Source organism: Syngnathus scovelli, chromosome 16 (assembly GCF_024217435.2).
Source record: "Syngnathus scovelli strain Florida chromosome 16, RoL_Ssco_1.2, whole genome shotgun sequence".
Lineage (NCBI taxonomy): Eukaryota > Metazoa > Chordata > Actinopteri > Syngnathiformes > Syngnathidae > Syngnathus > Syngnathus scovelli.
In genome coordinates, this window is record NC_090862.1 from 10018860 (window position 1) to 10041287 (window position 22428).

At 47.1% G+C, this 22428-nt stretch overlaps 4 protein-coding genes across 10 annotated transcripts in view; 2 read left to right on the forward strand and 2 right to left on the reverse strand.

Annotated features, from left to right (window-relative positions):
• Positions 1–60: 60 nt before the first annotated feature.
• Positions 61–3092, reverse strand: LOC125983646 (uncharacterized). Its single transcript, XM_049745086.2, has 4 exons — positions 2943–3092; positions 1999–2654; positions 1792–1932; positions 61–1373 (listed from the first exon to the last, which is right to left on the reverse strand). The coding sequence occupies exons 2-4, from the start codon at positions 2638–2640 to the stop codon at positions 561–563; spliced, it is 1596 nt and encodes a 531-aa protein (XP_049601043.1). The 5' UTR covers positions 2641–2654; positions 2943–3092; the 3' UTR covers positions 61–560.
• LOC125983654 (RNA-binding protein with serine-rich domain 1) lies at positions 3055–6841 on the forward strand. 2 transcript variants are annotated; one of them, XM_049745099.2, is made up of 7 exons: positions 3055–3193; positions 3930–4076; positions 4552–4737; positions 4821–4950; positions 5038–5191; positions 5311–5452; positions 6524–6841. In XM_049745099.2, coding segments are annotated over exons 1-7 (867 nt in total). In that variant the 5' UTR covers positions 3055–3191; the 3' UTR covers positions 6630–6841. The 2 variants fall into 2 exon arrangements, with proteins under 2 accessions (XP_049601056.1, XP_049601059.1); XM_049745102.2 differs by having other exon boundaries at positions 4579–4737.
• kdelr2a (KDEL endoplasmic reticulum protein retention receptor 2a) overlaps positions 6697–22428 on the reverse strand; it is a 37602-nt gene continuing 21870 nt past the window's right edge. For 3 of the 5 annotated variants that reach the window (XR_007486764.2, XR_007486765.2, XR_007486763.2), the window contains one exon: positions 6697–17561. The gene's annotated coding sequence lies outside the window, so the exon portion shown is untranslated. The remainder of the gene's footprint in view (positions 17562–22428) is intronic. The other 2 variants (XR_007486766.2, XR_011088394.1) reach the window with 2 other exon arrangements.
• Positions 7487–13193, forward strand: LOC125983651 (arf-GAP with dual PH domain-containing protein 1). Of its 2 annotated transcripts, XM_049745095.2 has the most exons (11): positions 7487–7577; positions 9250–9380; positions 9489–9580; positions 9727–9809; positions 10836–10948; positions 11087–11233; positions 11792–11875; positions 11953–12015; positions 12082–12153; positions 12221–12449; positions 12780–13193. In XM_049745095.2, the coding sequence occupies exons 1-11, from the start codon at positions 7487–7489 to the stop codon at positions 12812–12814; spliced, it is 1140 nt and encodes a 379-aa protein (XP_049601052.1). In that variant the 3' UTR covers positions 12815–13193. The 2 variants fall into 2 exon arrangements, with proteins under 2 accessions (XP_049601052.1, XP_049601053.1); XM_049745096.2 differs by lacking the exon at positions 7487–7577 and having other exon boundaries at positions 9302–9380; positions 9489–9576.

Consider the following 22428-nt stretch of genomic DNA (forward strand, 5'->3'; position numbering starts at 1 on the left):
CAAACATTTCTCTCTCATTGCAATTTAGACCCTTTAGAAGCCAAATGAATACCAACATAATACGTTTAAAAGACAAATTTGGGTTCAAATGGCGCATTCACAAACCACAGGAGAACCAGAAAATAGTCAAAGCAGTATTCCAGACAGAAATGGAACCGTGGTCTTTTCGTTACCTTATCTACTATGGTGCTGAATGGGACTCTTGCAAAAGATGAGACATTTGTATGCTTAACAAAAACATCTTAGCAATAACAATAACTTAAATTAAAAAAAATATCTTTGACGATGATCAACATTATAACAATTAATTTCCTGAATTTCCCCCCGGAATTAATAAAGCTAGCTAGCTAGCTGGCTGCACACATACTCACACACGTATCGACTTTTATAATAGCAAAAAAAATATTTGTTCATATTTGTACATCTTCCACAACCGACCAACTCCGTGGACTGTTCCTCTATTTCCTGTGGTATTTTTATTTTGGAAAAAAATTGGCAGTCGCACTTCCATTGTACTTAGGAAATAAATATGTCCAATCCAATAAGAGGCTACACTCAGTCTAGGGTCCTTCAACTTTGATAATATTGAGGTGTTGATCCTGCGTAGTCCGGAAATCGTCCATCTTGCTGAATCCCTGCGGATGCGAGCACTCATAGGCGGGTGCGTACGACTGGGCGTAGGGCGCCAAGAGAGTCTGGCAGTTTTGTTGAGGGTACGGGCCCGCCGGGTACGCTTGCTGCGTGTGAGTGAGTGGGAGGTTCTCGGTACTGCTACACGGCGGGAAGCCGTCCGTGCCGTCGGGGATCAGGATGGCCAGTTTGAAGGGCTCGACGGGTTCCAGACTCTCCGGTGAGTCGTAGGCCGTTTGGGTTTGGCTGCACTGGCCCAAGGTGACTCGGTTAAAGTTGAAGGTGTCTTGGTTGAAGGCAGAAGAGGTGGTGGGCAAACAAGAAGGGGAGGGGGTTTTGCTCAGCGTTTGCCGGGTGTTCCCGCAGGGTCTTGCTTTGGACGCCAGGGTCTGCAGCACGCCAAGGATCTGCTTCTGGATGTGAGTCTGCTGCGCCTGCTCCGTCTCCAAGCGGCTCTGCTGCTCCGCCAGCATCTTGACAGCCAGGCCCAGGCTGCGCACCTCGCAACCCAGCACCCGGATCTGATCCTGAATAGCGCCCCCCGCCCCGGTATCTCGGCTCGGCTCACCAGCAGAGGTCCGCGCGTGGAGGACGGCGCCCCCGGGTGACGTTAACGGAGCCGCCGAACGGCCGGCGAGCTGGATTTCAACTCGAGGCGCCGTGTGAAGGGAGCACACAGACAGACCCGGCCTCTGTGGGACAAACCGTCTGGTCATGTCTGTACCGCCATCTTCCAGTGTGGACTGAGAAATGAGATTGAAACAAGACTCTATATTTTGGCTGATATCATAGTGGAAATGTCTTGCAAAATCACCCCCCTCCAAAAAAATAAAAAAAAATAAAAATCAATGAAGAGTATTAATTTCTTTCCAGGGACTTATAAAGCACATCCATCTATATCAGTAAAAGAACACAAAGCAAACAATAGCACATCATGTGTCATGTAGTGTCCATCTCTAAAAAGAGGACACTTAATTATTGCATGTGCAATCACAATCGCATCGAGACTAGTCCAGGGAAGTGATCAGCTCATGATCCAAAGCATACCACAGCATACACGCCACACTCATGTCATTTTTCTGTTAATTCATTTGTCTATCTATGGATAGGTAGGACACATGATCCAAAGCATATCTCATCACGTATCCTTCATTTTCTCACCTTTTCTGCGGTCAGATCATAATATGTTGGTGCTGTTGTTGTTGTTGCTGCTGCTGGTGCTGATGATGATGATGCTGATGGCGGTGGTGGTTGTTGCTGTCTTTGGACATGTGCGTGTTCTCTCCTCAATAGTGATGTCACCTGGAGGGATCAAATTCAAATGATGTTCAGGCTTGTTGACACAGGCAAGAATGCAAACAATCAGACCTTCATCCTGTGCATCAGCGCTTTATCCAAAATGCGTTTACGGGCCGCCAGCATAGAACTGGTGGCGGGGGAGGGCGTCACCCTCCTCCTGGCCAAGGCCACAGACGCTGTTACAGGACAAGTCGCCGCACTGCTCTCGGGGCTTTGCTGACACTGCGCAAGAGACGTGACGCTCACGATCTGGACATCGGTATCGTCCACACACTGCCGTCGCTGCTGCAGCTGCTGTCGCTGCTGTCGCTGCTGTCTCTGGTGCATTTCAGTCTCTACGCCGCTTTCCACGCAGCGGGACGCTTTGGCACCGCCATTTGCTTGCGTGGATGCCCGCTTGGCCAACTTACTCAAGCTGGCGTTGCGCGATGCATCCCGTAGCAGGTCTTGCAGCCCTATGCCGCTCCAGGTCTCCTGCAGTCTCCCGACAAGATTTTGCAGGGGCGCCGGCGGTGCTGCGTTGCTCCCAGCCTCCGGAGGCCTGACCCTGCCCGGTCGTCTGCCTTGGAACTCCCTAAGGAACAGGTAGATGGCCTGCGCCGAGACCTTAATGTTCTCCAGCTCCAGCACGGCCTTAATCTTGCGGAAACTCAGGCCAGCTTTCCTCAGCTCCACCACTTTGCGCTTGGCGGCGGCGTCCAGACGACCCATGGCGCGGTTTGTATCTGTGGAAGGGAACATCTTGTGATCCAAAGCACACCATATCATTGGTTTTCCATCTATTGAAGAAACAGTTCTTGATAGAGAACGTACTGCATCAATGAACAGCTCGTGGCTTCAACATCAGCCCTAGGCAAAATGTTTACCAAGCCCTAACACATAGAGTATTTTGTAAAGAATTTATTCAAACAGCTATGCATCACAAAAGCCGATGTGAATGCTCCAGTACCCATCAAACCCTGCTGTGATGTACAAAATCAATTCAGGGCGAAAGCTTAGCGTCGAGCACTTACCTGCAGTAAAAAAAAAGAACAAAAACACTCGGTTACATTCGAAACGAGCCTCGTTCGAAATTGCTCCGTCGCCAAGCTAACGTTTCGTTTTATTCATTTATTTATTCGTATTGAGGAGCGCAGACATAAACAAATGAGTCGAAAGTGGCGCTCAGGTATAGGCGTCATTTCCGAGTCGTGTCGTCATCAGCCAGCGACTTTTCCCGAGGCCTGCCGTTGCACGGAATTGCACCACCAGTAACAAAAGACATGTAAGTTTACTATTTTATTCAATAGTTACAATTAAGATCATAATGATATTTGCTGATTCTCATTACATGCAACGATTTCCCATGCAGCGCGATGTTATACATATTTCCTATGACGAGATTTTAATGATTTGTTAAAAGCCCCGTGGAGTCCGTCTGCTGATTTGAATCGGCCTCAATGAAATTCAATGGCGGCGTGTTTGATTTTTTTCCCTCCAGTGTTTAAATTATTTGCTACCTATGTTGTTTTACCGTATTCAGGTGTTGCCTTTCTAAATTCAAGTTCCTCAAATTGACAATACTCTGTTATACCGAAAACGATTTTTGAAAATGTGTTAAATTTGTGAAGCTAGCTAGCATGTAGCCACACGGCCATGTTAATTGATAATGCGCTACTAAATTAATTTGGTGCAAGCGCTGTACGTAGATTGTAAAATCGTGTTTGCTTGACGACGCCGGCCAGGTAGTTATGTAAAAACATATTCTTAATTGTAACAGTAATAATAATAATTGTCATTACCGTTATGTTGAGGTGTTCCTAATACCTTGGATTTCTGTTTCAATCAATAAATACTTCAGTTATTGACAAGAAAAAAAAGTCTGGAAAAATAAAGTAAATCTCAGAAGAGGCGGTGGAGTTGTTTCCCACAAGCATGGGGGGGGGGATGCTTAAAAACAGAAAACCACATAATACTTATTTCAAGAACATATCCAGCATTAATCCTTTTTTCCCGGTAAGGGCTCCATCTCCTACTAAGCGCAAGGAAGAGGAGAAAACTAAAGATCGAGCTAAAGAAAAATCTGCCGGCAAGGACGGCGAAAAGGACAGAGGACGTGAGAAAGCGAAGAAGCGCCGCAGCGCCTCCACTGGAAGCAGCAGCAGCAGGTCTGAAGCATACAACCATAAATCATTGGTGAATTAAACATACAAAGTTGATTTCGTAGAGAACAAAATTGATCCAAATTCAAACAAATTAATAGTATGTGATAAGCACATAAGCTGCACAGTCACAAATATATTACGGTGTGGACCAGAACATTACTTGCACCTGCCATACATTTTGTTGCTTCAAACCGTAGAAACAGTTTTGATCAGATCATTCAGAGAACTAGAATAAGTGATTCTGAAAATATTCATTAGTCGCAGCCCTACCTGTGTGATTGGCCTTTTTGCCATTGTTGGCACAGAAGAGTGGTGGAATCACTCGCAGGTTGAGAAAATTCAGAACAGAAGAGTGGTGGAATCACTCGCAGGTTGAGAAAATTCAGCTCGAGGTCGACACCGTAGCGCTCGTGGGGTGCTTGACCCAGTTCGTCCCTCATAAATGAGCTACACGCTGACCAGCCACGTTTACAATCAGGTCCCGATCGAGCTCCTCTTCCAGCAGCAGTTCGGGTTCCAGCTCGGGCTCATCCAGCGGCTCCAGCTCGTCCGGAAGCAGCCGCTCTGGCTCTTCCAGCTCGCGATCCTCCTCCTCGTCCAGCTCCTCAGGATCGCCCAGCCCCAGCCGCCGGCGCCACGACGCCCGCCGCCGCTCCCGCTCGGCGTGAGTCTGGCTTGATATTCCGCCCCGAGTTGAACTTGTTTGGCATGACCGTTGCCCTTGTTGTTGACGGCGTGAATGTACAGGTCCAAAACACAGAAGAGGGGAGAAGAAAAGGATAAAGAAAAAGATAAAGAAAAGGAGAGAAGGAAAAGAACCCCCAGCCCCAAACCAACCAAGGTTCACTTGGGGCGGCTGACTAGGAATGTCACCAAGGTCTGCCCTTTTGACACTCAAACATTTGCCCCGCTATCCATAACAGAAAAATGATAAATGTCCGGTTTTCTTCTCGCTGGCACACAGGATCACATCCAGGAGATTTTTGCCACCTACGGCAAAATCAAGTCGGTGGAGATGCCGATGGAGAGGCAGGTCCCGCACATGTCCAAGGGCTTCGCGTACGTCGAGTACGAGAGCCCCGAAGAGGCCCAGAAGGCTCTCAAGTACATGGACGGAGGTATCGTTTGCGGTCTAACGATGTTGTCAGCTGTCGGGACAAGGCGCGGGCGGCTTAGTACATCTCCGTCAAATATTTGTTCTTGTCTTGGCCGAATTGTTGACTGCGTGCCTTCATAGGTCAGATTGATGGACAGGAGATCACAGCGGCCGCCGTGCTGCCCCAGAGGGTCCGTCCTCCGCCCCGTCGCCTGTCTCCCCCTCGCAGAATGCCCCCTCCCCCGCCCATGTGGCGACGCAGCCCACCCCGCATGAGGAGAAGGTCAGTCCTCCTCATTTCGGGGGGGGGGGGAATCTTTCGGACAAGGGAAGTAAAAAACTGTCGATCATGAACTTAAACAAGTGTACGTGTGCCCTCTTTCAGCTGTGTTCACAATGAACAGGTGGGCTGGGTATCATGGCCAATTTCCTAAATCGATTCAATTTCGATTCTGAAGGTTCTAAAATCGATTGAGATTCAATTTGGGTGGAATCGATTCAACCTGCTCTTAAATAATAGCTCATCTCTGTTGAAAAATACACATGACTATTTCTTCTCGTCAGGTTTCAAGTGCAAACTTGAATTAAATGTGACATTCCACATTAACTGTAAAAAAGTGTTGTCAGTCTGGAAAGTGCAAGTGACTGTACATTAGCAACAAATTACATAAAGGCATTGTTTCAGTGCAAAATAATAACAAAACTAAAATTTATCTCTCAAGGCAAATCCTGTTACTTTTGTAACTTTGACAGTTCACACTTTGACTGGCCCGTGGAGACTTGGATGGTAACGTTAGTACGTCCCTAGGTTTCTTTGGTTTTGCCCTGGGCGGCTTGTTGTCGGAAGCCAACGTACTAGTATGGTACCTTGTCAAGTGGTTTTGGAGGTTTGTAGTATTTCTACAATAACTGAGCGTGGCTCCGCATGTCTTGCACACCACCATGGATCTATCCGGCTCAGTCTTTTGTTGTTTTAAATGCGAAATTGATCCAAACTTCAGCTGGGACGACTTGCTGAGCGGTGTTTTCCCTGCCTCCGCCATTTTGTGAATTTGCGCTTGAATGTCTTCACGCATGACGTCATCGCGCACGAGATTGCTGTGGGCCTGCGGCAGAAAAATAACTCCAGTGCGCACCATGGGTGTATTACAATTATCAAATTAATGTCCTATGAATCGATTGTCAAATTTTAATGGTATTGATTCAAAACCGATTACATAGAATTTTTTTACCCAGATTTAATGAACAGTTCCCATTTGTGCTTGTGTGAAAGAAACACTGCCACCACTTTTGACTTACCTTGAGCTCGTCTAGGAGGCTTCTTTTGACATGTTTTTTTCCAACGTCCTTTCAGGTCCCGCTCTCCGAGGAGGCGTTCGCCAGCCCGCCGCCGCTCTCGTTCCCGATCACCCGGTCGCAGGCGTCATCGCTCTCGCTCCAGCTCTAACTCATCCAGATAAAAATCTTTGAATGCTATTTCTTCTTTTTTTATTATTGCAAATTTACAAGAAAACAAAGTTGTAAGACATGTTGTCCTCTTGGATTGTTTTTTTCTGTCAGTACAAGTTTCTTGTAAATTCTGTTGGTTCTGATGAGTCCAATGAGACGATGATCCTTTTTACTCTGTATTGACTTTTAGAGTTTGAAAAATAAAAAAACTTATGAAACATTACCAGTGGTTATTTGGTTTTATGATTTCTACACAAGTCGTTTGTAACCTCCAAGCAGTAGGATTAAATTAAGCGATTTTCTACAGTGCTCTGTCTTGACCAGCTTTGACCCTTCAACCTCACAGCTCTGAGGCAGACGTGCCAACTATGCCGTTACTACGTTAGATGCAAGTTTGGCTTTACCGCAAGAAGAAAACTGTCTCGTTAAGACTTCTATTTGGAATACATGTACAACAATTCACATTTGCTACTCTCATCCAAAAAAGTATACATATATATTTAATGGTCAATGTGAATTTACACCACTGTCAGTTATTCCCTTGAAACAACCAGATTGCTGAAACGCTAACTGCTGCTCAGTTACAGCTCCATCTAACGTTTCACATTTCAATTACATTTAAGTGTTTTTTTTTAGTTTTCGTAAAAGTCTTTACAACTGCCTTGCGGTTTACATAAGCATTTGGAAACTCGTAAACTGAGGACCCCGGTCCAATTGCAATCTCAATGCAATACACGCCAATGACGCTAGAGGGCTCTCGTTAGCTTTCGTCGAGCTTCTCTACCTCTGTGCAGCCTGTCGTACAGCGTCGTCTTCTGGTCGTACGGGAGTTGAACTTTGTAACCTGGCGAGGAGAGTCGCCTTGAAGATGTTTTCAGAGCGAGAAAACAGCAGAAAGAGGCTGATGGAACTTCTGGACAAACCAGGAAATAGTCACTGTGCGGACTGCGGAGCGACAGGTAGATACGTGCTTTTGTCTCACATAAACACATGAGCAACAATAACATGTTGTACCCCTCCAGAAGCTTATAGAATTGTCCGGGTTCCGGGAGGACCCAAATGCATAACAAACAAATGTTTATCAGTGGAGATAATTACCAATTTGCGTTTGCTGCGTAGGCAAGGCGACAGGCTGTGACGAGGGAGCTAAAGCAGGTCCAGGATTGGCTCAAGTCGTAAAATTAGGCCGGTGGTTGAGTATTGAGTATGTCTTAAGTAGGGCGCTGACGATGATAGAAGACAGCTGCTGAGTGACTTCAGCGCGCCACCCCTGAAATGACTTCCTATCAAACGTACGCACACCGAGGCCGCAGACTCGGAGGGGGTGTGTTCCATGCGAACAGCGGATATTAGCTTGTTAACGATATGCATCATGATGCATTTAGAAAAATGACAAACATAAATTTGGGGCAATTGTTTTAAATAATTGTATCGTTTCACAGCGCTTTTCGTGTGCACTTTCAACTAATTGTGACTTCTTATTATTTTTGGTCACTTCTATAGCTCCATCAAAAAACACCTAAGGTTTTTTTTGTTTTTGCTGCTCAAGGAGAAGCTCATACATCAAAAGATATCAATTATATCCACCGCTCTCATAATCATTGGCACCCGTTGTGTTCTTTAGCTCTTGATGAATTAATTTTCCATCCATCCATCCATTTTCTGAACCGCTTAGTCCCCACGGGGGTCGCGGGCGTGCTGGAGCCTATCCCAGCCGTCATCGGGCAGTAGGCGGGGGACACCCTGAACTGGTTGCCAGCCAATCGGAGGGCACACAGAGACAGACAACCAATCGCACTCACACTCACACCTAGGGACAATTTTGGAGTCTTCAATCGGCCTACCAAGCATGTTTTTGGAATGTGGGAGGAAACCGGAGTGCCCGGAGAAAACCCACGCGGGCCCGGGGAGAACATGCAAACTCCACACAGGGAGGGCCGGAGGTGGAATCGAACCCGCACCCTCCTAACTGTGAGGCGGACGTGCTACCCAGTGCGCCACCGAGCCGCCTTGAATTAATTTTATCCCCGTAAATAATATGGACATACACCAAAATGAAAAACAAATCAAGCATATTTATTCAGTGGTAACAAAATATAAAATTATGAAATAATTCTTATATGTACTCCAAAGCACGTCTGTTAATACTTTGCAGCCACGCCTTTTGCCAATAAAACGGCACCTGCTCTTCTCCAATATTGTTTCTCGAGGTGACAGAGTACAGAAAGAGTGATTTTCAACTGTTCCTCTTTGCACAATAACTCAAAATCATGCCGCAACCTGGTTCTTCTCCACAGGTTCTCATGGGATTGAGGTCTGGGGATAGAGGTGCTCATGGGAGTATCTTGATTCTGTATCTGTTCAAGCCTTTCTACAATTTTGCATGCGAAAGTACGCTTTTGCAGTTCAACTGGAATTCATTTGAAGCCAATAATTATGGAGGGCACTGTTCTATGACTAAGAGCCCCATTTTCATGAGTGGCAATTTTGGGCTACTTTTTGGCACTTTACAAGGGCACTTCAAAGACTGACTGTTCATAAGAGATTTTGCCAGAATACCCTGGACTAGAAGTCAAAACATTTCGTGTGCATGCGTGCGCGCGTGCATGCGCATGTGTGTGCATGTTGTAGCTCCAGAGTGGGCATCGTACACCCTAGGCGTGTTTGTGTGCCACAGCTGCTCAGGCCTTCACAGAAACATCGCACACATCAGCAAGGTGAAGTCTCTCCTGCTGGACCCATGGACCACAGCACAGCTCGAGGTGAACGCTGTTTTTTTCCAGTGAAAAAAAAAAAAGCATGCATGCTGGAGCAGCTTGCACGCATATTGTCACCAAACATGACATTTCTCTCTTCCTTCCCTCATGCAGTTGATGGACTCAGTGGGCAACCACGCAGCCAAGGCTACTTACGAGCAGACGGTCCCCGCGTTCTACTTTCGACCCACTCACAAAGACTGTGCGTGAGTGACATGCCAAACTTTTGTCCGTAGGCATCTTGGAAAACTAACAAGTCGGGCTACTCGTATCTTACAAGGATAACAAAGTTAAGGTTTGGAATGCACCGCAATCAACAATGAAACCTAACAATTGTCGTCTGGTCCGGCAGGCTTTTACGGGAGCAGTGGATCCGCGCCAAGTACGAGAGGAAGGAGTTCATGCCGGGGGGTAGGCAGGAGTCCTACTCAGTAGGTAAGAGTTCATGCCTGTATGCTGTAGGCCAGCCATGTGTCACTCTCCTCAAGCACCCCTTTCTTTAAAGATGTGTACTTTCGCTCATTCTTCTTCTTCTTTTTTTAATCTACGTGCACCAGAGAATGTCTGGGAGATGCAAATCTTTCAGTTGAAGCACAACCAAAGTAAACTACTTCCTCCTTTGGGTTTGTGTTCATCATCAACGACACTTGAAGTCTCAAGTCATCTGTCCACGGGACATGAATCGAATTGGTGTTTGTGTCGATCCACCGTTTGCGTTTGAACCGGTTGACGCGAATGCTATTTGGTTTTGCGGCTTTTTACCTTGTTTGCTAGTATTAGGCTAACCAAACTGATCCAAGTGGAGCATGTGGATCTGATTGGTGCACCCTTGCTCAGTGCGGGCATCCTCCGTCAGTCGCTCCTTGTCTTATTGTGCTATTCAGTAATGCGGCTGCCAGGAAGAACGGGGCACCGTTTGCAAGTGACTCTGCGTGTTCCGAATGGCCGATTCCAATGGATAATCCGACATGCCACGCTTCCCTTGTACACTCTTTGCAGGGGAAGGAAGCGCATGATCATCCATTTCAGACTTGCAGCACACTCGAAAGGAAGAAGATGACGCTGTCGCTTTTGTCTCTGTGGTGTCGGGGCCTGTGTTATGCAACGATAAGCCACATCTTCCTGCAGTGCAATTTCTGGTTTGCAAACACTTGGAGCGTTGGAAACAAATACGATGGGTCCAGTCGATTTCAGTGAGCGCGCACACAACGGGGCAAAGCCCAGTTTTTGCCACAAAAGAAAAACAAGCCGTCTTTGGGATATTTTCACCTCTTAAGAGCAAGGCGGAGTGTGCTCACGCTCCATGTGAAGATGCCGCCTGCGCACACAAAAATACTATTGTTACTTGCAGGACGGTGGCCACATGGCATTTGACCACCTGTATTTATGTGTCGGGATGTTTGCAGCTCCTGTTGCGGCGCCCGGAATATAATTTCGCACTGTGGTGTCGTTGTGTGCTAGGCTACCGGGAGGGGTTTCTATGGAAACGAGGCAAAAATAACGGACAGTATCTCAGCCGAAAATTCGTCCTGTGCGAACAAGAGGGGGTGCTCAAGTATTTCAACAAGCACGATGTGAGTGGTGAAGATTGTCGTGTGAGCTTCTTGTAGAAGAGACAAATACTGCAAATGCATTTCTCCATGATAGAAAGCGGAACTTCAGCAGTAGACAAATGTTGGACAAATGCAGCCATTTTTTTGTATATTGCACAGGGGAGAGAGCCCAAAGCGATCATGAGCATCGCTACACTGAACACCACCTTCCAGCCCATTAAAATTGGCACAGCCCACGGTCTTCAGATAAGCTACCTGAAGGATGAGAACCCTCGCAATCTCTTTGTCTACCACGAGGATGGCAAGGTGCGCCGCTAGCTATGCGCAATTCAATGCCGCTTCATGCAGCTGCGCGCATTCGCCGAGATTGGCACCTACAGATGACGTTGATCGTGCGCCCATTCAAAGGAGGTTTGTGCTCTACAGCCAAACTTGGAGTCATTTTCTGCCCATCGTCTGTCTGAACTACAGTACGTCATTCCAATCTGATAACAATCGAAGAAAACGATTCGCACTAGTTTTCTCCCAAGGACCTCTCCCAAACGGACGCTTGCAATCAAAACGGCAGTCTTTTTGGGAATCGGCCGGCGTGGCCGCTCACGGTTAGGGCTGCCTGCCAAATTTCACCTCGACAACTGCCGAGCTGCAATCAGCCGACATCTCGACAACACAGACACCTGGAAATGGCAAAATGGCCAACTGTGTCTTTTAGGCCAACAGCGGAACCTCGCGAGGCTTTTGGAAAGTCTGCTTACGATTTACATGAATTTCACACTGCAAGGCCACAGTGGCTCTGGCTCTCGATCCGGCGCTTGTGATTTTGCGCTTTGAGCGGCTTGGTGAGGAAAGTGTCGTTCTCCAAAGGAAATGGTGGACTGGTTCAATGCCATCCGAGCGGCCAGATTGAGCTACCTGCGGGTGGCCTTCCCCGGAGCTCCTGTGGCTGACGTAAGTCTTGCGATGGCTGCTCATCGGCAATCAACTAATGACATCAATCAACTCTTTTTCTTGTTCTGTTCTTCCAGCTGCTGCCCAAGTTAACCAGGGACTATGTGAAACAGGGCTTTATGGAGAAGACCGGTCCCAAGGTGAAGTCGGTCGTTCTCGCCCATACGCAGTAAAATTACGCCTCATCATGGTTTTCGCATGTGCAGCACACAGAGGGCTTTAAGAAGAGATGGTTCTGCATGGATGAGAGGAGGCTCATGTACTTCAAAGATCCCCTGGTGGGTCTGCCGGCACCACCTTCCCGACTCATGTCCTTTGGGCTGACGCGAGTGCCTGCTTTGCAAGGACGCCTACGCGCGAGGCCAGGTCTTCATCGGCAGTCAGGAAAATGGCTACGACGTCCTGCCGGGCCTCCCGCCGGGTGTTCACAGCTCCCGCTGGCAGTACGGAATCACCGTGGCCACGCCGGACAGGACCTATCTTTTTGCGTGTGAGAGCGAGAAGGAACGGACAGGCTGGATAGCGGCATTTCACATGTTCATCGGCTGCCCAATGCTCCCTCAAGAGTATGCCGGTATGTTCCATCTCCAGCTGGGTGGCCTCCTGCTTAACTTTAGTCATCCATTTGAAGAGATTATACACCCACATGGACCTGAAGTTAAAAAGCGTGCAGCTCAGAGGAGGCGTCAGATCCGGCATCCGATAGGCGCGGGCTCGGCGGCGTGATAAGCATGAGACACCAGTGGGAAAAGCATCTCTGCTCATTCCTGCATGCCCGCTGAGCAATCCAAATATGTACAAAGCTGCTCTTTGGAGTGTGCACATTTTGGTAGCATTACATTGAAGCATGTTATTTGCATGTTATTTGTGTTTGTGACACCTCCCTCCCCCTTTCTTTCTGCAGTGGAGGCCCATTTTAAGCACCAACTTGACTATTAGGATCTCGACAACAAACTGGAGGATGGAGCCATTTTACCTGCCAGCGAGACGACGTCATGCCTAAGTGAGAACAAGCCGTTTCCCATCCGGCAACTTCAACATGGCGGCGCATCATGCATGAGCTCTTTTCTGTTTGCTCACTTCCCATTTGGATATGACTGCTTGATGCCGGGAGGAACATAAAACAATGTTATTGTTTGCAGTTAGGCTTCCCTAACCCTAACGCCATATTCTCGAGCGGCTCCCACCCGTAGGTGAGTAAATGCCATGTTTTGAATGTAGTCTTTTAGAATACATACTTGGTAGAGTAAAGTTTTAAAAAAAAAACACTTTAGTATCTATGTCAATTTTTGATTAAACTGGAAATCTTGACATGCTAGCTTGAGTTGAAGGTTACATTTCATGTTTGTTTGGAAAGCAGTGGAGTTGGTGCTGCTCATTTAGAGAATGGGTTCCACCTGTGTGGAGACGCACACCTGAAGGGGCGGGCCGTATCTGTGTCGGTGTCAATTTGGGCAGCAGCTAATGCAAGTGAACGCACCACTGCAATACCGCGATAGAGGACGCTATTTATCCACACGTAAAAGACGTGAGTGATGCAATGCAACTCCACCAGAGGGCGACACCTTTACAGGAGTTGTTTTTTAAACCAGTTTACCCATTTCCATTTTTCCTAACTCACTTATTTTATTTATTTGCTCAACCATATTTTCGTTAGCGTTTACTGTTTTTATTTTTTTAACCAATAACCACCCCCATTTTAACATGTTTTTATAAATGCATTAACCATGTGTTTTTTGGTGTATTTTTATGCATTTTTTTTCTTAACCATCCCATTTAGCATGTTTTTTTTGTTTTGTTTTTTGTTTTAACCAGGCCATGTTTTTTTTTACATATAGACCACGTTGTAGTTTTACGTTGTAGTTTTAGAGTCAATCTCTTTTTAAATCATTATTTTATCATCTTAAGATTTTTTTTGGACCATTTTTTTGAACGGGCTGACGGGCCAGCACAGTGCTCCACTTGCGTGACTTTGGTGCAGGAAGTGTGGCTTTAGTTTCCCGCCCAGTGTTGGTCTGAATTTGAGCGTGAACGCGTCAGGCCGCGTAGAGACGATAACCCACAGGGAGGTTTGCTGAAATGTCAAAAATAATTTGCTTGAGTGACAGTCATCTTGCTTTAAAGATGCTTCCAAGTGGTCTAAGAGGACTGTGTGGCTCTGGCATGGTCTCAGACATTTGCCGCCAACTGCAGCTCAAATTGAAGTATTCCAGCTTTGCGCTTGCTCGAACAAGCCCAAAAGTTGCAGAGGTTGCTGCAAGAGAAGGTGACTGGCAGGAACTATATCGTTCCCGTCTTCCCTCCAAATCATCCAGTAGCCTCTGCAGCGCATTCCGACTGATTGGTTCTACCCGCCCGGGCAGCTGTCACCACGGCAACAGCTGAAGGTTTAATACGGAACGGACCGACGTCGGGCTCCCTTACCATCTTGTATGGATGAACTATGCTGACAGCTCATTTCAGATGAACGACATTATTTTGGTCTTTTGTTTGCTTTTTCAAATGAAAGGCCACGCACAAAGACTTTGGCACTTCTGCTATGAGGCAAACACAATGTAAAAAAAGGGTCCGATTTTTGAGAACCATTTGTTGAAGAAGGTGTTTAATGTACGCGTGGTCATCAGTGTGTAGGCCTCCACCCGTCGACATGTCAGTTTACGCAGGCTCAGGTGCCCAAAACCATTGACTGTGGTGGCTGACCACTCGCTCAAACCAACCTAGTCTCAACAACTGTTGATCAATTGGCTGCCTCACATGCTCATTCAGCTGTGTTTGTGTGTGTGTGTGTGTGTGTGTGTGTGTGTGTGTGTGTGTGTGTGTGTGTGTGTGTGTGTGTGTGTGTGTGTGTGTGTGTGTGTGTGTGTGTGTGTGTGCGTGCGTGCGCTAGAAAAAAAATTTGTATAACATATTTTAAAGTATTTTAAGTATTATGAGTGTTGCATTGTGTATGATTTGATTTTTTAAATTAAATTATGACAACAAACACACACACAAGGTGTGAGCGCAAAAAGTGCAGCGTGCAGTGTGTGTTTGAAAGAAAGTGCGTGTGGTGTGTGGGTAAGTAAGTGTGAACGTGTGTGTTTGTGTGTTGTGTATTTGTAGAGTAATTGCAGTTGTGACAGCTGGGATGAAGGAGTGGGGGCGTCGTATGTGTGATGGGGGGAGGTGCCAACAAGAGCAAGTGTCTCTTTACTTTCACGTAGCGCGCACGTGTACGTGTGTGTGCCTGTGTGTGTGTGTGCGTGTGTGCGTGTGCGCGCGCGTGTGCACGTGCGCGTGGTTCTTCTGTGCGTTCACTTACATTGTGTACATTTGTGTTTGTTTATCATCTCTTTAGGGTCTGATGTTGTTATGTACAATATGGAGCTTTGTTAAATGAAGTATCTGCATATGATTGGGCTGTTTGTGTGACACATGCAATTAGTAATTGCTCATTCATTTTGGTTTTCACGTACTGAACGATCTGAACCGCTTCTTTGCTCGCTTCGACGCCCAGAACAGCACTGAAGTCCACTCCCCCCCCACACGGTGTGAGGAGGGCGCTTTTGCCGTAAGGCGGCCCCCGACAACATCCCGGGTCGAGCTGAAGGACTGTGCTGGGGAGCTGTCGGGTGTCTTCACGGACATCTTTAACGTTTCCCTGCAGCAGGCCATCGTCCCCTCGTGCACCGTCCTGCTTCAATGACTACCGCCCTGTGGCACTGACGCCCATCATCATGAAGTGCTTTGAGCGGCTGGTCATGGAGCACATCAAGTCCGTTCTCCCCCCCACCATTGACCCTTTCCAGTTTGCGTACCGTGCCAAGCGGTCCTCTGAGGATGCCATCTGCTCTGCCCTCCACTCGGCCCTCACCCACCTGGAGAGAAAGGACTCATATGTGAGGTTGCTGTTTGTGGACTTCAGCTCTGCCTTCAACACCATTGTGCCGCAGCGACTCATCTGCAAACTCGACGAGCTGGGCCTCAGTACCTCCCTCTGCAACTGGATACTGGACTTCCTCTGTCAGAGGCCTCAGGTGGTGCGTGTTGGCGACAAAATCTCCGCCAGCATCACGCTGAGCACGGGAGCCCCCCAGGGCTGCGTGCTCAGTCCATTGCTCTTCACCCTGCTGACGCATGACTGCACTGCGACCTACAGCGACAACCGCATAGTGAAGTTTGCTGACGACACGACTCTGGTGGGTCTCATCACGAAGGGCGACGAGACTCGGTACAGGTCGGAAGTTGACCTTCTGACCACGTGGTGCAGGGACAACAACCTCCTGCTGAACGTCAATAAGACCAAGGAAATGATTGTTGACTTCCGGAAGGGTCACACAACACACCTGCCGCTGATCATCGACGGTGCTGTGGTGGAGAGGGTGAGCTGCACCAAGTTCCTGGGGGTGCACATCAGTGAGGACCTCTCCTGGTCCGAAAACACCTCGTCACTGGCAAAGAAAGCTCAGCGCCGCTTGTACTTCCTGCGGAAGCTCAGGCGTGCATGTGCTCCTCAGGCAGTCCTGTCTACATTTTACCGTGGCACCATTGAGAGCGTCCTCACCAGTTGCATCGCTGTCTGGGGTGGTAACTGCACTGAACAGAACTTGAAGGCCCTGCAGCGCATAGTGAATACGGCTGGTAAGATTATTGGTGCTTCGCTACCCTCCCTGAAGGACATTTACACCTCCCATGTCGCCCGCAAGGCAACCTCGATTGCCAGAGATGTGAGTCACCCGGCTCACTCTTTGTTTGACCTTCTGCCCTCTGGGAAGAGGTACAGGAGCCTGCGCTCCCGCACCACCAGACTCGCCAACAGCTTCTTTCTCCAGGCTGTTAGGGCCCTGAACTCGCTACCCCCTTCTGCGTAGCGTGCGGCACTGTTGCGCTATTTTCGGGAATGTCTGCTGTACGCGCACTTGCTCCTTTTTTTTCTGCTCCTCCCATTTATTTATTTATTTATTTATTTATTGATTGTTGTGTTATTTATTCATTATTTATTCAGCACGCTTTTGTTATACTTGTTTACTTGTTTGTCTGTTGTGAGCCATGTCTTGTCACCGTGGGATAGGGGGGAACGAAATTTCGGTTTCTTTGTGTGTCTTTGGCATGTGGAGAAATTGACAATAAAGCTGACTTTGACTTTGACTTTGACTTAAATGTTGGGTGATGAACAGGGCCTTGCGCAATGCATTTTCATGGCATATTCTCAAAAGGATCCATTTTGACACCATCTTCAGGCCAGATGAGACACCAAAATACACACAAAGATCAGTGGAATTCAGTAACGCTGTCACATTTGGGAGAATCTCCAAGGAAGAGTTAGTTAGACCGCTGCGTAATGGGAGCGCCTAAAGTAGAAGAACAAGGTGTTGCACGTCAAAATGCTATTTCCCATGTTAGCGCCACTTGCCTGGGCATGTTTGTGTCCGCTGTTCGAGTAGGTGAGGTCACCCCAGCCACAGAGGCCGGGTGGCTGCGATGAGGTCATCGCGCTGGGCGGATTAAGGCGGTGACAACTGGTGCTGAGGCCGCTGCCAGGGCCAAGCGGGTCATTCGCGTCCGGGACGCTCCTCCATCTCCTCCTGGCCGCCACTCTCGTCTTTTCATGAGCCGCCTATTGGCTGCGGCCCAGTGCGAGGTTTGCCAGGACCGCAGCGGGAAGCCGCAGTTGTTGTCGGGCTTCTTTTCACTCCTCGCCTCCTGGCTGGGAGCGCAGAAGAAGGACAAGATGACGGTGAAAAAGAAGAGCTCGGGTTACTGCACAAACACGCTCACCAACTCAATTATGCAACACTTTGAGGATAAATTGAGATAAGTTTGGGATTATGAGGCAGACAGATGCCATGTGACCACATGAGCAGATGGAGGCTGCGGAGAAGGAACATGCAGGCTATTTTATCAAAGTGTGTATACAGCTTTTGCCTGGTTCCTGTGTAACTGCTTACCCCTCCCCTCTGCTCACGAAGCAGGGGGAAAAAGTAGGAATGGATTCAGGGCATTTCTATTCATTTCAACAAAGAAAGATAATTTGAAAAAGGAATGTTGTATCTCAGGGCGCCAGTTACTGTATGTAACACAGCACAGACACAAAATGTACACACACCACAACAGCTGCTCACATGTCTGCAGTGACCACCACCAGTGAATCTCCTGCTCTACTGTTTTTATGACAGGAAAAGGGTTTGTTTTCTATCACACAGACAGAAACATGGACGCATTGACAGGAAGCTTACATCTTCCCGCACACTGCTGCCATCCCTGTACAACATCTACTAAGTGCGCTCATGACTTCCTCACCTTCTTCTTCATTCACATTCCTTTGCTTAAAGTGCAGCCAAGCACACAACAGACGCTGTCTCTTTCTAACCAGCCCCAAATGGACCTTCTGTGAAATTCATTCAATTTCATGCAGACTAAACCCAGAAACCTGATGCTGGCTTTCCTTCAGCGAAATGAAGAAACAAATTTAAACAACGTACAGCATGTATACGTATGTGTAAAAGTAATGAAAGGGATTTAGACGGTTCTTAAACAAAGGGGGATAAAAGAACGTGAACCTGGAATCAATAATCACAAAACGGCTTTGAAAAGAGACCTTACGGAGGCTACAAAAAAGGTTCTCCAGCCTTATGGCAGGGGGTGCTAGTGATCCCGGGATGCTTCATGCGCCTACCTGTAGAATAAGAGATCTCCAGTTCAAATTTACAGTGAGCAACTGAGTAGCTGTTGTCCATTTATTTCATTTTACATTCGGGTTCCCCCGACCTCCTGCTTCGACCGAAAATCCATAGTTGAAAATCGTTTGGATATGTAATCCTTCATTGTAAAACGAAATGTAAAAACGGGGGGGGGGGGGGGGGGGGGGGTTTACCTTTCGTTTTACAATGAAGGATTACATATCCAAACGATTTTCAACTATGGATTTTCGGTCGAAGCAGGAGGTCATCAGTAAAGGAAGAGCAACTCCGGAGTTAAAAGGTTTGATTCGGACAACGGGACTTCGGAACGGACTGGTACGCACGATGTAAAACAAGTTTTTGATTCCATGTGCTTTCTTGAGTGTTTTTACGTGTGAAGACTGCTGATATGAGATTTTAATTAAAATAGTTCAAATTAAATAATGAATAAGCCACACTAGAGCAGCGTTCCCCAACCTTTTTTGTGACACAGTTAGGTGCCGGACAAATTTTACCCGGGGGGGGGCGGGGGTGATGTCAGTTCCTCCCCAATCATGAACCTCACCGCACGTCGCCGATAATGACAGTCCACAGAATGAGCAGAGAGCATATAGTTCATCACCTGTTTGTGTCTTTGCTATATGACGACAGGGAGTCTGTCCTCTGCGCTGGCACGTATTCAGGGAATGCAGGGACAATTCAAACTGCGCTGTGTCCAATAATCAGATTGATTTTGTCACGACTCGTCCGTGGTTGTTTTATTATGTGTATATGTTACCATGGTTTCTGTTCGCGTCGCCCCTCCCCTCCTGTGTTACCCCATGATCAGTGTGATCACCCTCACCTGCCTCTCGTTACCTGTCTTGTATTTAAGTCCTGTCTGCCCCTCACTCCACTGTCTGATTGTTTTCGTCTCATGTCTTCTTGTTTCTTGGTTCCTGTCTTTGTCAGTTCTGTTCCGGTTAGCCAGTCTGTCGGTCGGTCCGTTAAATTATGTTAGTTTGCCGGTTCTGTTGGTCTTGTTCCCCTCATCCTGCATTTGGTCGCCCTGCTCTATTCCGATCCTGACAGATTTATTAGTTTGGAGACCAAAAATGTAGCGTGTAGGAACGTATTTGGATATATATGGGTTTCTGCTTCACCCTCTGAGCATAACCATGTAAATAATACATTTTAGTTGGAGATCGGCGGCACGGTGGCGCACTGGTTTGCATGTTCTCCCCGTGCCTGCGTGGGTTTTCTCCAGGTCCTCCGGTTTCCTCCCACATCCCCAAAACATGCTTGGTAGGCCGACTGAGCAATCTAAATTGCCCATAGGTGTGAGTGCGGAAGGTTGATCGTCTCAATGTGCCCTGTGATTGGCTGACAATCAGTTCAGGGTGTCCCTCGCCTACTGCCCGATGACATCTGGGATAGGCTCCAGCACGCCCGCGACCCCTGTGGCGTCAAGCGGTATGGATGGATCGTTGGATATCAAAGTGATTATCGTAAAAATTGCAACAGCCCCCAAATCCATCATTTCACCATTATTTCTTGATAAGATGTTTTTGCAATCATCATCATCACAGATTACTAGCAATTTAGCTTAGCAACTTAACAAAGGGTGACCAGACGTTCTCTTTTTCCTGGACATTTCCTACTTTTGAGCCCTAAAAAAAATGTCCGGGGGAATTTCAAAATCGTCCGAGATTTTGTTGGACTGACTCAAACATAATACATGTACAGTACATTGTCAATAGAATTGCCACTCCGTTCCATTTCACTCAATTCCAGTTTTTTCTGTATTGTTCACAAATATAACCTCAAATCTAGTCACTTTGCTACGAAGTAGGGTGGGCCGGCCAGTCTACACCGAGTGTTTACAAGCAATGCCGAAACGAAAATGCACGTTCACGGAGGAGTTGAAAAAAATATATTCCCGTGCTTTCACCAGGGTCGTGATCCTTATGAAGCTGAGTGCTTGACATGCAAGGCATGCATTTACGTGTCTGTGGCAAATAAAGGTGCCAACGCACCCCACGAGAGGAGGACTGAAGAGGAGCTCTTTTTTTTCTACAAATGCTGCACCAATGGCAGTATTCCTTTTGTCTTTTATTTAGTGCACTACTATAAAACTAAAAAAGTTTAGTGTATACATATGTTTTTGTTAGTGTAAATATGTTTTTACATCTTTATCTCGTTCTGTCTCTTCTTTGTGTGAATTATACGGCGCTATTTGCCTGACGGATGGACATGCGATCAACACACCACTCTTCTCCCCAGTGACCGGGTCACATATCCCTCCGCCCAGAAAAGCGGTGCCGCACAACAGCGGTCCACAGCCTTTTTACGAGTGTATAAAAGTGATCTAGTCATCACAAATATCACGAAAAATCCATAGATACACCGCACCGGACGACAAGCCGCAAAGTTCAAAACTTGAGCAAAAAGTAGCGGCTTATGGTGCGGAAATTACGGTAATAGAAAATGGAGAAAACTGAACGGAGTAAAAAAATAGCCCCCAAACAGATCATAAAAGTAACAGCAACATCCGGAGGGATAGATTACACTCAATCTTGTTGACTCCAAGTGCACAATAAAATGAATATAAAAGCAAAAAAAGTGGATTTCTATGATACATCTGGCTTTGAGAATGATCCGTGTCTACTGCAAGACAAAAAGGTGCCAAAAAATCTGTGTGTGTGTTTCTATTCTGCCTGGTACACTCAGTTTTATTTGGAGGGCGAATTGAGTGCCTCTTCATGGCGTTATCAGGTTCGGCAGGTATGCGGTAAACTTACAAACTATACCGAGTGAATGTGGGTGGGTGTGTTGCCAGCCCCCCCCCACAGCAGCAGCAAGGTTAACTTAACCAGAGTCCACACAAAATGACAACCAGGTCGAAATCTTGATACTCCGACAGAAATGATATGTGTTGGTCACTTGGAGTACACCACCAACTACAGCAAAGGAGCAGTAAGCGCTCCAAAATCTTTCGCCTGGTCATGTGTGGGGTCGATGACACTTTAAGTTGTTAAAAATCCGTACTTGTGAAACACACTTAACATGGTGATAAGTTTCCGGTGCCCATGTGGCAGTGTCCGGCTGTCCCACATCACCCGCTAGCGAAAAGAACAGTTGCCGTGGTGATACGGCCGAGGTGTAGATAAACGCCAACACTCGCGGAGAAACAAACACCTGCGAGTATTCACAGGGAAAACAGACTTGGCAGCAAGCACAATCCAACTGGTGCTGGCTGTGCTTCTCTGCCTGGCCGGGTGAGACAATAGCAACAGGGGCCCTGCACTGTCCCTCCGTCCTTGTGACGAATGGTCGGGACAGAGGGGAGTAAGGGATGAGGGTCGCTGCTGACACTGTCACTCAAAGGCATGTTCACAAGTCACCATCTTCAATTTAAACTGAACAAAAATTGGCCGATTTTGAACAGGCACACTTGCAAATAGAGCATATTACGGCCTCGATGGGTTGGGTTTCGGATTTGGGTTTAGGCCATCTCATGGCATTTACAGGCAAATAGAGTGGACGAAGTCATTTACTATTTGTTATTCACAGCAGTCCCTCTATCCCACAGAAAAGTCTCACAATATTGATGAAAGAGCCGAGAAGTTGAACATTCCCCCAAGGACCAGAAGTGAAAACTCCTAATTTGGAGAGTCCTCAGTTTACAGCAGTTTTGTTCCTATAACAGCAATTCAGAACATCCTGAAGAAAAAAAATTAACTTATGATCATATTATATGACATGTTTAATTGAAAACTGTCAACCCCGAAACCAAAATTCCCACCCTAATGCACGCGTGAACGTTGATGTCTTCTTCATTGATCACAATGAAATATTTGGCAAGAGCCATCATTGCAAAGCAACCGTATCATGGTTCCTTCAGGAATAGGCCAA

Bases quoted from the DNA above. Each gene is read 5' to 3' on its own strand.
- LOC125983646 (XM_049745086.2), bottom strand. From the start codon at position 2,640: ATGGGTCGTCTGGACGCCGCCGCCAAGCGCAAAGTGGTGGAGCTGAGG. The intron at 1,933-1,998 runs GTCTGATTGTTT...TGATCCCTCCAG, and splicing joins CGCTGATGCACAGGATGAAG to GTGACATCACTATTGAGGAG. The intron at 1,374-1,791 runs GTGAGAAAATGA...CTCATTTCTCAG, and splicing joins ATGATCTGACCGCAGAAAAG to TCCACACTGGAAGATGGCGG.
- LOC125983654 (XM_049745099.2), top strand. The intron at 4,077-4,551 runs GTCTGAAGCATA...GTTTACAATCAG, and splicing joins ACTGGAAGCAGCAGCAGCAG to GTCCCGATCGAGCTCCTCTT. The intron at 4,951-5,037 runs GTCTGCCCTTTT...GCTGGCACACAG, and splicing joins TGACTAGGAATGTCACCAAG to GATCACATCCAGGAGATTTT.
- LOC125983651 (XM_049745095.2), top strand. From the start codon at position 7,487: ATGTTTTCAGAGCGAGAAAACAGCAGAAAGAGGCTGATGGAACTTCTG. The intron at 10,949-11,086 runs GTGAGTGGTGAA...TATATTGCACAG, and splicing joins AGTATTTCAACAAGCACGAT to GGGAGAGAGCCCAAAGCGAT. The intron at 12,016-12,081 runs GTGAAGTCGGTC...TCGCATGTGCAG, and splicing joins TGGAGAAGACCGGTCCCAAG to CACACAGAGGGCTTTAAGAA.